The 13935-nt window shown below is 48.1% G+C and overlaps 1 protein-coding gene across 2 annotated transcripts; it reads right to left on the bottom strand.

Annotated features, from left to right (window-relative positions):
- Positions 1-1311: 1311 nt before the first annotated feature.
- LOC103066965 (uncharacterized) lies at positions 1312-12481 on the bottom strand. Of its 2 annotated transcripts, none has more exons than XM_088129509.1 (4): positions 12417-12481; positions 10913-11612; positions 8940-9069; positions 1312-6773 (listed from the first exon to the last, which is right to left on the bottom strand). In XM_088129509.1, exons 2-4 carry the CDS (start codon positions 11597-11599, stop codon positions 5476-5478), a joined length of 2115 nt encoding a protein of 704 aa, XP_087985635.1. In that variant the 5' UTR covers positions 11600-11612; positions 12417-12481; the 3' UTR covers positions 1312-5475. The 2 variants fall into 2 exon arrangements, with proteins under 2 accessions (XP_087985635.1, XP_087985636.1); XM_088129510.1 differs by having other exon boundaries at positions 10913-11609; positions 12417-12468.
- Between the last annotated feature and the right edge of the window lie 1454 nt (positions 12482-13935).

Below are 13935 nucleotides of genomic sequence, written 5' to 3'. Positions count from 1 at the left end.
GAGAAGTGAATGCAGCCGTAAGGACACTCACGTACAAAAGTGCAGTGTGAAAGCTTTGTTATAATTCAGACAGTAAGAACAGATTTAGCTGGTGCTCAACTCTTAACAGAGCTACAATTTTTTTAAAAAAAGAGTGACTCTGTATACATTTATTCTTTTGGCCCAGAGATTAAGATGAAAATGCAACTGGAAAATATGGAAATTATTTAGAAATATTTAACCCTGTTGAAAGATTATTTCCAGTATAAAAATAATCAAAAAGCCCAGCCTTATGCTGAAAATGTAGTTATTAAGCTCCAGGTAACTCCTCAAAAAAATCAAAGGGACTTGACTTGAGTCTTTAAAAAAACTTCTGGTCCTAACTCAGCTGTCCTTCAGGGCCTGAAATATGCCAGGGGGAAAAATGCCATCGATAACAAAAGAATTTGAAATAATGTTTCTAATCTTCTTGAAGATATACAGATATTAAAATAATTGCGTAACTTTTGAATAATTTCATGTTGTTCTTGTTCTTTAAAACAGTCCCTGCCTGGATTGGTTGCAAAGGAAGTTTAGATGCATAATCCTTACAAAATTTATTTATTTTATTTATTTATTACTTTCATGGCCATCTGCAATACCATTAAGGACTCTTAGCCGTTCCCAAGAGACCGACACGTGCAGTGAAAATGTCCATGGTAAAAATCAAAACAATAAAAACATATTGAAAAGCAACAATAAAATAATAAATGATGTTAGCTTCCACACACAAGTTGCTTCTGGAAGGTAGTTAGAGGGGATCCGATCAAATTTCAGCTGGGAAGCCCCAAGAAGATTGTCACCTGGTCTCGGCCCCCCGTCATCTCCTGATAGGGAACCAAAAGCTATTTCTCCTGGAGGAATTGTGAAGCTGGAGAATTCATTCCTGAAAGAAACCCTGGTTCCAAGGAATAGGGGGCTTTATAGATGAAAACCAGCACTTTAAATTGCATTTGGAAACTCGTTGGAAGCCAGCGGGTGTTAGCTACGGTGACCGTAAATTCTTGGAAACAGCAACGGATCAGCCTGAAAAAGGGGCAAATCTGAAGGAGGTTCCTAAGAATAAAACATTATAATGGTTCGTGTTTATAACTTGGGTTTGCCAAGGAAAATTCAAGTGCAAAACCAAGAAAATCTTGACCAAAACGCACGTTCTAATAAAAGGCAGCTTTCTGAAATAAAGGACTGTCCTCTGTAACAGGGTTCCTCAGTGTTGGTGAGTTGAAGATGTGTGGACTTCAACTCCCAGAATTCCCCAGCCAGCCATGCTGGCTGGGGAATTCTGGGAGTTGAAGTCCACACATCTTCAAGTCACCAGCATTGAGGAACCCTGGTCTATAATACAGGACATTGGGTCACTGTAGTGTTAGCCCACTTGGACAGCAGTGATTCTGAACCGTTTGCAGCTTCCATGTGGTTTTGAAGGGCAGCCCCGAGTCAACTGGATTACAGTAGTCCAAACAGGATTTGAGCCGTCCCACCCCAGGTAGGACCACAACTGGTGCACCAGTAAAAACTTGGGAAAGGGACCCCTGGCCATGGCCCCCACTCATTGCTTAAGTAGAGCTGTGAGTCCAGGACGATCCCCAGGAGCAAAGCTTCTCTTTCAGAGGTAGGTTTTCCCCATCCGAGACCAAGAGTTTCAATGGAGAAACAGCAGCCGAGTCTTTCTTAGGTTCAATTTTGCCATGTTCTGGCCCGTCCGCATTCTCACAACCTCCAGGCCCCGGGGCAGGATTTCCAGCATCTCCAGCATGGCCGAGGCTCCCGGTGCCTAGCTGGGCGTCAACCCGAGAGCAGATTTTTGAGCAAAAGCAACTATTCCCAATGTCCAGCCAGCCATCTCGCCCTCCTGTGGGAGGGCATTGATGGAGGGAAGGGAAGCAGGAGAAAGTAGTCCTGTTGGCTGAGGTAGAGTGGAATTGTAGTCCAGAACATCTGAATGGGAGCAGAATGGTCAAGACTCAGTATGGAAAGGTAGGAAGAAATTAAGAGCTGGAAAGAAGAACTTGGATGGGTGGTGGGTGAGATATTATTCCAACCCAGTGTTTATAGTTAACCTGGACTATGATGGTCCTTTGGGTGATCAAGAGTGACGTTGTTGGGATTTTTGCCTCATTTTCACTGGCTGTATAGGTGGGACGGTGATATCTTGATGTCATGCTAGACACAAGCTGTAATTAGTACAAGCTGTGCCCCATGGGGTACGAAACACAGTGGCAGAGATGACGCAGCACATTAACCATAATGCAGTGGAGTTGGCCTTAGTTTGTTGTGGGGAGAAGAGCCAACGTTGGGCTTTTAGCAGGAGTAATATGTGAGGGAACTCAAGATGGCCTACAGCAGTGTTGCTCAACCTCAGCAACTTTAAGATGCATGGATTTCAACTCCCAGAATTCCCTAGCCAGCATGTTGCTGGGGAATTCTGGGAGTTGAAACACGTTGGCTGGGGAATTCTGGGAGTTGAAATCCATGCATCTTAAAGTTGCTGAGGTTGAGCAACGGTGACCTACAGTGATAAGGTTTGCACAGCACACTAAGTGAAAATGGGGTGGGTTGGTTGTAGCATAAGAGAGCCAGTTTGGTGTAGCGGTTAAAGCACCAGGTCAGAAACTGGGAGACCATGAGCTCTAGTCCCTCCTTAGGCACAAAGCCAGCTGGGTGACTTTGGACCAGTCACTCTCTCAGCCCAGGGAAGGAGGAGGCCAGGGCAAACCACTTCTGAAAAATGTTGTCAAGAAAACTGCAGAGACTTATCCACGCAGTTGTCAGAAACCAGGATTGACTCAAAAGACCCTAAGTCTGTGTCATAATCTATGAACCCATGGTTAGATTATGGCTTTGTCTGTTGTGTGAAACTAAGCATGATTAAGCAATTCACAGCATTGTTTTTTGCATAAATCCAGCTTCTGTCTTCCGTGCAAAAAGTTTTACATCCAGTGTGTTAGGTGTGTGATTTGTAGCCACTGTTCTTTGTAGACCATGGCTTTTTGATCCAGGCATTGTGTCCATCCAGCCAATTAAGCTTACTGGGTGACTCCCAGTTAAGTAAACCATGGCCCAGCTTGTTGCGTGAACAAGACCGAGTCCAAATCTTGCTATTTCAGAATTGCAAACCAGTTTTACAGATGCTGGAGAGAACCGGGTCAAAAATCAGAGATCCAGCTCTGAAGGAGCATGGACTGGGTTAGACAAAGTTACTTTCCCTATACAAAACAGAAATGTTTCAGACTGGAAGGGAGCACAGTACCTAGAATATGGGTGAGCATTTTAAAAATATTAATTTTGGGGTGGGGTTGGTTACAAAAATAGCCTTCTGTAAAGCAAAGTACCAGTTTCTGGCAGCTACGAAATCAAGGAGAACTGCAGAGGTAGAAGTTGCAAATGTGTCCATTTGCAACTTCTAACCCTAACCCCCCAAAAATCCCCACCCACCCCAGCCCCAAGCTAGAGTATTGTGGGTCGATAGTGATTTCCTATTCAGGCTGGGCATCAGAAAGATGCAGGCAAAATGGATCCTGGATGGTTTCTTCAATCCACAAGCTGATGGATCTGATCCATCACAGATTTCCAAGCCAAGTCTGGACAGCCATTTGTCTGGGGATGGTTTGAGGATTCAAGCCCAGGGAGTGGGTCAGACTAGAAGATCTCCAAGGTCCCTTCCTACCTTATGATTCTATCTAAATTCTAGTTTATCATTTCCTTCCAAAGTGAAGAGCAGACTCATACATCTTTAATTCTAAACTTACTGCACCAATTCAGAGTTTCTGCATTTTGCCTTTGGGGATAGCTTAAAACAAGAACAAAAGCTATCTCACGCACTTCAAGCTTACTCACCCTGCATGAGTAATGAACTACATATATTCAGAACAAGGCCTGTCTATTTCTCCATAACCCCTTCACCTTTAATGGGAAGACTACTTATTGGCGACTGGTGATTTCTTGCCTTTTCATCTAGAACAGAATTCTAATGGAATGGAAACCTCGAGAAAGCCGTGCTCTGTTGAGAACTCACCTTGGTTAGCTTTGCTCTCCTTCCACACGTTGGTTGTATTATTTTTATGTTTAGTCTAACCACGATTCAAAGGGACCGACTGGGAGACCCGCTTTGTGAAGAGGGCGTACCTTTGCTCTGTACTGTGCACTGAATTCCAAGATGTCAAAAAGGAACCATGTTTATGCTTTTTTAGGCCAGAAATGATGGATTTTTCCCAAGTTGAAATCAGGGTGAAATAAACTAAATCCCTGGAAGGGAGAAGGCTCAGAGCCACCTGGGTGGAATTTGAAACTAAATCAAGGCTCCTCTGTTTTACACTTTAAAAGAATATTGTACACCTCTCTATTAACAGCGAGACCCTGAAGGAAGACACAAACACGCATCTCTAAACCTTGTGCTCTGGTTTTCTTGACTCTCACATTATCTGTCCTATCCTCCAAGCTACCTATCCTGCTTCAATCAGCATGTTACCTCTCAGTCTCCCGCTTTTAACTTCTCTTGCCTTTCCACCTTCACCTTACAGTTCCACAAAGACACGGCTCTCCCTTCAAAGCTTCATTATCTAGGATAAGCAAAGAGTTCATTTATTTGAACACTACCATTGTATAAAATATCCACTCGTTTAGTAACGAACCGTTTGATCGCTCCACCTGCTAGCACCATATGATGGCGTCTCCATACTACAGGGAAGGTGCCCAATTTTCTCAGGGCATCCTACAATTTTTTGTTCAAGACCTAAACACCAAAATACATTTGGATTTGCAGACACACATAGGCAGGGACACAGGCTAACAAAGGCAGCTACGTCATACAGTGTTGCTAACACCTTTTGAATGGCGCTTCCTTATCAAGGAATATTTCTCAATTGTTTCTAAACTTCCTAAGAAGCTAGCTAGGCCCCCCTCACTTCCAACCCCTTAAGGAATCTAGATCCCAACTTGATCATAAAAAAAAAAAGTCATTATTCAGTGTAATAGACCAGGAGAGACCCAAACTTCTTGGTGTACCATTTGAGTAGTACATGAGTGATAGAAAAAGACATTGAAGTCCTTTGCAGGACTTAATAGAGCCCTTGCCAATTTATGGGACTCCTGCAAGAAAATGTGGGGCTTGGTAGCGCTTAGGCACACCCTTTAGAGCCCCACTGAATTCCTCCCCAAGTAAGCACGTGTAGGAGCGCAGCTTAGGGACTGCGTGCCTCTGAATACCACCGTGGGTATTGCCTTCTCATCCTGCTGGTGAACTTTCCAATAGCATCTGGAAACCCAGCTGATGGATCCCAGATCAGTGGCATAAGACATGCTTGGCATGTAGCAGATCCTACGTTGGATCCCTGGCATCTCCAGGTAGGGCAGTGAAGACACCTGCCCTGGAAACGCTTCTTCCCAGTGACGCTGACTCAATGGGCCGAGAGTCTACTGCAGCGTAAGACAGCTTTCCACGTGGCCGTAAGTTTTGTTTCAACATTTTGCCCCTGTTCCAAGCATGCATCTGGTGGGTTCTCTGGAATGGATTCTCTTGTGCCTCCGGAGGGAAGCTTTATGACCAAAGTTCTGCCCGCAGTCGGAGCACTTGTACGGCTTCTCTCCCGTGTGGACCCGCCGGTGATTGACGAGGTTTGAGTTCGTGCTGAACTTCTGCCCGCAATCCGAGCACTGGTACGGCTTCTCGCCTGTGTGGACCCTCTTGTGGTTGACCAGGTTAGAGCTGGTGCTGAAGCTTTTCCCACACTCGGCACATTCAAAGGGCTTCTCTCCCGTGTGGGTTCTCTCGTGGATGAGAAGCTTGGATCGGCTGATGAAGCTTTTCCTACAATAGCTGCACTTGTGCATTTCCTCCCCGGCTTGTGCTTTCTTCCCTGTGTGCAGCCGCTCGTGCTTCCGAAGATAAGAGCTGGAGATGAAGCTTTTCCCACACTCGGGGCACTCGTACGGCTTCTCCCCGGTGTGGGTGCGCCTGTGGATGATAAGGTCAGCTTTCTGATTGAAGCTTTTCCCGCACTCAGGGCACTCATACGGCTTCTCCCCAGTGTGCGTCCGAATATGGATAACCAGCTGCGGCCGGTGAACAAAACTCTGCCCGCATTCGGAACATTTGTAAGGCTTCTCCCCAGTGTGCACCCGTTTGTGTGTGATGAGGTTGGAGCTCGAGGTGAAGCTTTTCCCACACATGGGGCACTCATAGGGCTTCTCCCCCGTGTGGGTCCTCTCGTGCACGATGAGCGAGGCCTTGTCACTAAAGCTCCTGCCACAGTCGGTACACTGGTATGGCTTCTCACCCGTGTGCACACGGGTGTGCTTCATCAGGTTGCAATTTGTGCTGAAGCATTTTCCACACTCGGAGCACTTGTACGGCTTCTCGCCAGTGTGGGTCCTCTCGTGGATGATCATATGTGCGCTATTATTAGAGATCTTCCCACAGTAGGTGCACGTGTAGAGTTTTTGCATTCTCCGGTTTGGAGGAAACTCAAAACCACGGTTCAGAACTGTCCCCCAACTGGGACCAGTATTCCTCCTCTTTCCCTTCTGGTTTCCCTCTGGGAAGGTGTTTTCTTGTAAGCTTTCCTCGTGAAAAATAGCTGGGATCCCTGATTGGCTTTCTTGGTGGATTTCTTGGCGAGGCTCACTTCCTGGCATCGCTTCCAGTCCACAGACCTGATATAACTTCCCATTGAGTTTTGCCAAAGACAGCCCACTGATGCCTGGATGCCTTTCGAAGGAGAAGGCCTCCTCCTCGTTTTCGTAACCTTGGTCAGTGCCTGGAGGAACAAATGAGAGAATCATGACCTGTAGAGAGTAAGGAAGACTTCCATGACGGAGATACGCAGCAACCGTTACCTAAGCAAAGGGAGCTAAAACATGTTTTAAGTCCAGAACGTCCAGATAACATTTGGAAGCGGGTCAGACAGAGACCTCCCTGATTCACAAGAGTATAAGCAGCAGAAAATACAGCCCAATCAGACTTGCAAGATTCTGTTCTTATAGCCCATCTCAATAAAAGCAGTCTTAGCCTTCCTGTGGCGTTGATTAGGAAATAATCAATGCTGCAGGAATCTGGCTTTCCTAGTGGGGCTGATGTAACCTGGCTGCTTATTCTATAGTTACAGAATAAACACAGCTTCATAACTTGGATAGAAACACTGCACCCCTAAGAACCAAACACACCCAACTCTCTAAGATGCTACTCAGGGGGCAACTATCTCTGGGTTAGAGACTGGAGGAACTAGCCAGGGGGCTGCAGCTGTCATCACAGGAAGACATAGGGATTATCCTTTTGCCCAATTTCTTTTTTAAGAGTGGGGTGATGCGTTATAAGGCTGGAATGGGAGCAAGAAACCCCAGGGAAGCCATATGACTGAATTCCAACTGCATATTTTGGGGAATTAAACATTGGAAAAATAAATGTTTTGCCTCTCAGATAAATCTTGATTCATCGGTAGTGGTTTCAAACAACCACAAAAGCTGTGCGGCTGAAAACTGGTTGTTTTACTGCTTATATTTCAGCAGCACAAGGGCATGCAAATGGGCCACACACAGCGTATGGGTTTCTAGTTGCCTACCCCCAATTTAGGCTGATGACTGATAGTAGCCAGAGCTTATAAAGCAAGGCATCATACAAGGGATAAATGATAAAAGCTTGTTTACTAAACATAGTGCTATTTAAACCTGCAATAATTCCCTGGAGAAAACCTAACTAGGCAGGTAGTCCTTGACTTACAACCATTCATTTAGTGACCGTTCGAAATTACGACGGCACTGAAAAAGTGACTTACAACCAGTCCTCGCATTTACAACTGTCGCAGCATCCCTGCGGTCACGTGATTGTCATTTGGGCCCTTGGCAACCATCGCACATTTACAATGGTTGCAGCGTCCTGTGGTCATGCAATCACCATTTGCAACCTTCCCAGCCAGCTTTCGACAAGCAAAATCAATGGGGAAGCTGGCAGGGAAGGTCGCAAGTTGTGGTCATGTGGTCTCACTTAATGGCAAAAAAGGTTGTAAAATTGGGTGGTCATGTGATGCCTCACTTAATTACTGCACTGCTTGATGAATTTTTTGGTTCCTATTGTGGTTGTAAGTCGAGGACTACCTATAATGACGTAAGAAAAATCTCTGTTAAGCTAGCAACTCCTTTACTCGGCTATGTCAGCTCATTGGTTGCACCAAGCTAACAAAAGTTTACCATTTGATCTGGGAACGTTTTTCAGAACTCAAAAGCGATCCTCTATTTTGTGACCTTGAACTCACCTTCCAGCCAACAAACCAGCCGCTGAAGATGGGATTAACCTGAATCCTTCTACTTGCAGGACAAGCGTTCTATCCCAGAAACACCAACCTGGGGCTTCTCCTTTGAGAGTAGCTCCCAAATATCAGGAAAGTGAGAAAAGGTGCTTGTGCTAGATATCCTGCACTCCCAATGAAGGAACGGAGGGGGAAAAAAAGTCCGGCTTCTGGAATTCTTTCTAACCCCTTTGCCGGTGCTGGCCATCAGAGGAGTCTCTAGTTCCTTGTCGGACTAAGTCATGTGTTGTGTCTCTGCTCCCCTTTTGTGTTACCTCTGGGTGTGTTTGTGCGTAATGTGTGCTGGGATAGCAAGCTCTCCATTCTCGGTCACCTAGCTGGGACTGAAGGAGGAACTTCGAAGAGCTGCAATCCTTCAAGCCGCTGCCCAGCCACCCCTCCCATTCAGAGGCACTGGGGATCTTTTTTCCTGGATTCTTTTTGGCCAGAGACCCCAACCAGATCCGGATAATTTTCAACCTCGATTTTTCTTTCGACGGCTTCTCCTGCCATACCAAACCCAGTCTTTTCTGTTCAGTCTCCTGCTGACAGAGTTCTTAGCCTCTTTCATAATTTCTTTCGAGCGTTCTTTTGGGCTGGGAAGAATAAAAAAATGGGAGGAAAAAGGACCTTCTCCCTTACCTAAAAAACTGGCCTCTTCATCGCTCTCTTCCTCAGCCCCTGCAGAGAGACGGCTGTTCATGGCTTCAGACACAACCTTCTCTGACTTGGGAGAATTAACAACAGCTACCTCTTCCCCGGGATAGGAAACCTGCAACAGGAACAGAGTTGCGATGCAAGCATAATTTTCACACGCTCATCTAAGCTATGGTTTGTTTTGATCATGGCTGGCAGACTTCACATCTGGCTAAGCCATAATCCACAATTTACAAACCACAGGGTCTAGGTCAGTGTTTCTCAACCTCAGCCACTTTAAGATGTGTGGACTTCAACTCCCAGAATTCCCCAGCCAGCCATGGACTTCAACTCCCAGAATTCCCCAGCCAGCCATGGAGTTGAAGTCCACACATCTTAAAGTGGCTGAGGTTGAGAAACACTGGTCTAGGTTCACTAATCACGTTGAATCAACCCAACATATCTTCCTATGGGTCAAGTGAGACCATCTGTAAGAAGCTTAAGAACAAAATGGCAGAGTTACTGGGGGAGTTAATATTCCCAAAATAGTAATGAAATGCTTCAGTCTGCACTCTTACGTACACATACCTGAGGTCTAGCCCCTCTGCATGCACGGAGATTTATATCATTGCTTTGTTCGAGATATTTTGGTCTCTTTTGGACAATGAAACAGCTGATTCTTCTGATCTCAGAAAACCAAGCAGTGTCAAATCTGGTTCAGGCTTGGATAGGACACCCACCAGCAAATAAAGGGCTACATCAAAAAAACAGGCCGGAACAAAGGATTTATCCAGCCCACACAGCTGGGCAAGACCAAGGAAGCAAGAATTATATAGGTTTCAGTCAGGGATTCTTGGAAACCGTAATAGGAATTTCCCACCCTCATTTATAGGGGAGTCTCTTTCAGTGATCTGAAATGTTTCCTCCCAGATTTCTCCCCACCTGGGCCAAGTTGCTGTTTATGACCTAAGCGACCGACAAATTCCCCTTCTACCTCTTAAATGTTTATGTCTGCTCTTTCTTCCCATCCCATCCCATCTCACAATCTCTCACCAGTTTCTTCTCTGCTACGCATGGTCTTATCAATAAAATAATTGAGTCAAGATCAACTTGGAACTTCGCCTTGTCTTTGCTTAATCACCGAATTACAAAAAATCCTTGAACTGCACATCAACCTCTTTGCTTATGAATGTTTGGTGCAAACAATTAAACAGGGAACATAAGGAACCAGAATGTTGCACGACATTCCAACCTTCCCTGTGTTCACATATAACCAGAAACCCTTTTCTCCATGGTCGTTTCTCACAAAGTGAACTAAGGCAACGTTTAGCAACAGGGGATCACAGTGAGCAAAACACCCCAGTACCCCCACAAAGGGCTACTAAAAAAAAGTTTTCAAACAATAGATTAAAAATGGCAGGAAGCCCATGCCCTCACATGAGTTTTTACAAGATTTAAGGGAAGAATGCCAACATGTTGTGTTACATCAGCATTCTTCAGTGGGATCTTGGAGTAAGATCAATCAATCAACTTGCCTAAGATTTGGAACAAGCCCCAGATAATTCAATGCAACTTCCTCTTAGGCAGAGAAAGCAAGGACTAATGGTAAATAAACAGATCTAGCAAAGTTCACACCTGATTCCAGAGTTTACACGGCTGTCAATTTGATCCCTGACTGCCTGCGGAGGAGAACCAAGGGTGGTATAATAGGATGTGGGAAAGACCTTGGGCCAAGAGACGCTGCCAAGGGAACTGTCAGATAAGAGACGGCATAGCCTGCAGCTGGATAGTGGGTGGGGCAAGAGGCTCAGAAAAGACCCTCCCTAGTTTCTCAGGCAGTAAAGGAGATGGCGGGGAGAGAATTGTACTTTCAGATTTGCAAGATTTTGTCAATGTAGCATTACGCTAAAGTAGAATTAACTCATCTGGTTGTGTTTCCTATCTGGTTAACCCTGCAAGGCCGACAGGTGCTTGCTTACCTTTTCTTTCAGTCCATCAGCCTCCTGCAGCCGCAGCAAGTAATCCTCTGCCAGGGCCACCGTCTGGGCACAGCTCTCCGGCTTGCCCTCCTTGACCCAGTTCTGCATCTCCGGGGGCAGAATGGCCAGGAACTGTTCCAGGACCAGCAGCTCCAGAATCTGCTTCTTGGTGCGTCTCTCGGGCTTCAACCACTGCCAGCAGAGTTCCTGCAGCTGGAAAAAGCTCTCTTTGGGCCCTTCGGCCTGCTGGTAGCAGAACTGCCTGAAACGCTGGCGCTCTGTTTCTGAGCCAAAGGCTTCTTCCGCCTCCAGGATTTCTTCCTTCACTCTCACCGGGGAAATGAGGCCTTGGCCATCTTCGCTGGGGTCTGGCAAGGGTTGGGTTATGCCTTTTCTCCCAGGCCTCTGACTCGGATCAGCGGTTCCCTTGAAGGAGGAGTGGGAACCGTCTCGGGACCGGGCAGGGCTGGGTAGCTGGGTGCGTTTCTGTCCGGGACGAGAGGGCTGCATCGCCTTCAGAAAGTCCTGCCACTGAGCGTCCCACGGCTGCTGGAGATTCTCCTCCGGCTCCTGCTTAATAAAACGGGAGTCTAGCCCAACCGGGAACTCTCGGACGGCCCCAAGCTGAACAGGGTAAGAACTTTTCCGTCCTCTTTGAACGTGGTGTCCCGGGCCCGGCTTCTCCATTTCTACCCGCCTGCTGGAAAAGAAATCCAAACCTTCTTCAGTTCAAAGTTCGACACACAGGCACACACAGACACACTATCCCCTCCCCTCCATCACCAGCGTGGGGTAGTGTCCGGTGCTGGGTTTGGGGTGGGGAGACCCAGGTTCTGCTCCCACCCCCAACGACAGAAGCTCTCTGGGGGACTCTGGGACAGGCCCTCTCTCTCTGTCCAACCTACCTCACAGGGCTGTTGTGGGGAAAAGTAGGAAAGAGGGTATAGAGGATGTTTACTGCTTTAAGCTCTGGAATGAAAGGTGGGATATGAATCTAAGAAAGAAAGAGTTGCTTAAATCTCACATGAGTACAGAAAATATGGCTTTTCCCTCTCTAGCTAATATTAGGAGCTCATTACAGTAAAGCCGTGTTTCTTCCCCTTAGCCCCTTTAAGATGGGTGGACTTCAACTCCCAGAATTCCCCAGCCACCCATGCTGGCTGGGGAATTCTGGGAGTTGAAGTCCACCCATCTTAAAGGGGCCAAGGGGGAGAAGCAGCAGTAAAGGGCTTTCCAGCAGACGCTGCTTCCTTCTGTCTCCCGCATTCCCGCACAGCCTTTGCGGGGAGCCTCGACCTTTGCAGAAGGACGGGGCAGCTTTGGAAGCACCCCAAGCCGGAGCCCTCCTCCCCCCCGCTCCAAGCCCAAGGAGCGCTGAGTGGACTCGGTGGCCGAGCAAGCCCCCCGCTCGCAAGCCCCCTGCCTGGCGCCCCTCTGCCCGCCCCGCCGCCTCGCACCGCCCCGGCTCCGTCCCGCGCTGCGGGCTGCGCTCGGGGCGCCTTACTCGGTCCAGGCACCGGAATCCGCCTCGCCTCCTCCTGCCGCGGCCGGCGCCCGTCCCCGGCTCGGTGGGACAGGAAAGTGCAGCGCTCCCGGGGCCCCCCTTCGCTTCACGTTTCCTGTCTCTCTAAGCGCCGGAGCTCGCTGGCTCGTTTAACCATCGCAGCGCCGGCGGGAAGATGCGCGGCCGCCCTCGGGAGGGGTGAGCTTCCTTCCGTGCGAATCACCAGCCTCGCGGAAGGCGGGGGGCCGGTGCAAAGGTGGGGGGTGGGTGCAAAGCAAGGGGGTCGCTGCAAAGGCGGGGGGTCGCTGCAAAGCAAGGGGGTCGCTGCAAAGGCGGGGGATGGGTGCGGTGCAAAGGCGGGGTGGGTGCAAAGCAAGGGGGTGGGTGCAACGGAAGGGGGTGAGTGCAAAGGCGGGGGGTGGGTGCCAAGCAAGGGGGTCGCTGCAAAGGCGGGGGGTGGGTGCAAAGCAAGGGGGTCGGTGCAAAGCAAGGGGGATGGATGCAAAGGCGGGGGGTGGGTGCAAAGCAAGGGGGTCGGTGCAAAGGCGGGGATGGGTGCAAAGCAGGGGGATGGGTGCAAAGGCAAGGGGATGGGCGCAAAGTTTGTTTAGCGGTGCAAAGCGGCAGTTTGTCTAGTGGTGAAGGCACCAGGCTAGAACTCACCGAGAGATCGTGAGTTCTAGTCCCGCCTTAGGCGTGAAAGCCGCTGAGTGACTTTGGACCAGTCCCTCTCTTTCCGCCCAGCCCACCTCACAGGGCTGTTGCTGTGGGGAAAATAGGAGCAGGAAGGAGAATTAGGTATGTTCAACACCTTGAGTTATTTATAAAAGTAATAAAGGCAGGATAAAAAATCTAAAAAAGAAAAAGGCAGGGGGTCAGTGCAAAGCCAGCAGTGTACCCCTCCCTCGGACACATCTTTGGGAATTCAGCTTCTGAACTCACTGCCAGGGCTAAAAGCTCTTTGAAGCCATTAATACTCATTTAAATCAGTGTTGTTCAAACTTGGCAACTTTAAGATGCATGGACTTCAGCATCTCATAGGTCTGGTAGTGAATGCAGCTCGTATGTATGTGTGTGGGGGTGTCTTTTACCCCCACATGGGTCTACAGTATTAGGGAGGCAGAGAGAGAAACGCAGCTGTCTAGGGAAGCTGGCCATGTGCTCGACCTCACCTGCGGTAACTCTGCATCATCGTGCCATTATTCCCCTTTTACGGATGGACACTGAGTTTCCCCTGGAGAAAAAAAGTCATAAATGATTTCATTCCCTTTTGCATCCTGCGTGGAGAACTTGGTGCTGTACAAATGAACGGACAGGCAGTCATCAGTGGCGTCGGAAGCCTTGGCTGGCCTCCGAAGCTCAGCGGGTGACTATCCCGTGTGTTGAGTTTGGTTACGGAGTCAATGCATTGGCCGGAGTTTGCACGGCTTTGAAGCGTTCTCTGGCCAAACCTGCCGGATTCAGGAAAGATGCTAAGCTGTGAAGAAAGGATAAATACAGTAAGTCAGTGTTGTCCAAA

Source organism: Python bivittatus, unplaced genomic scaffold, assembly GCF_059951505.1.
Source record: "Python bivittatus isolate LINGU-HERP-01145 unplaced genomic scaffold, Pbiv_v1 ctg000810_np1212, whole genome shotgun sequence".
NCBI lineage: Eukaryota > Metazoa > Chordata > Lepidosauria > Squamata > Pythonidae > Python > Python bivittatus.
The sequence above is the reverse complement of the archived record's forward strand: the minus strand, read 5'-3'. Positions and strand labels throughout refer to the sequence as shown.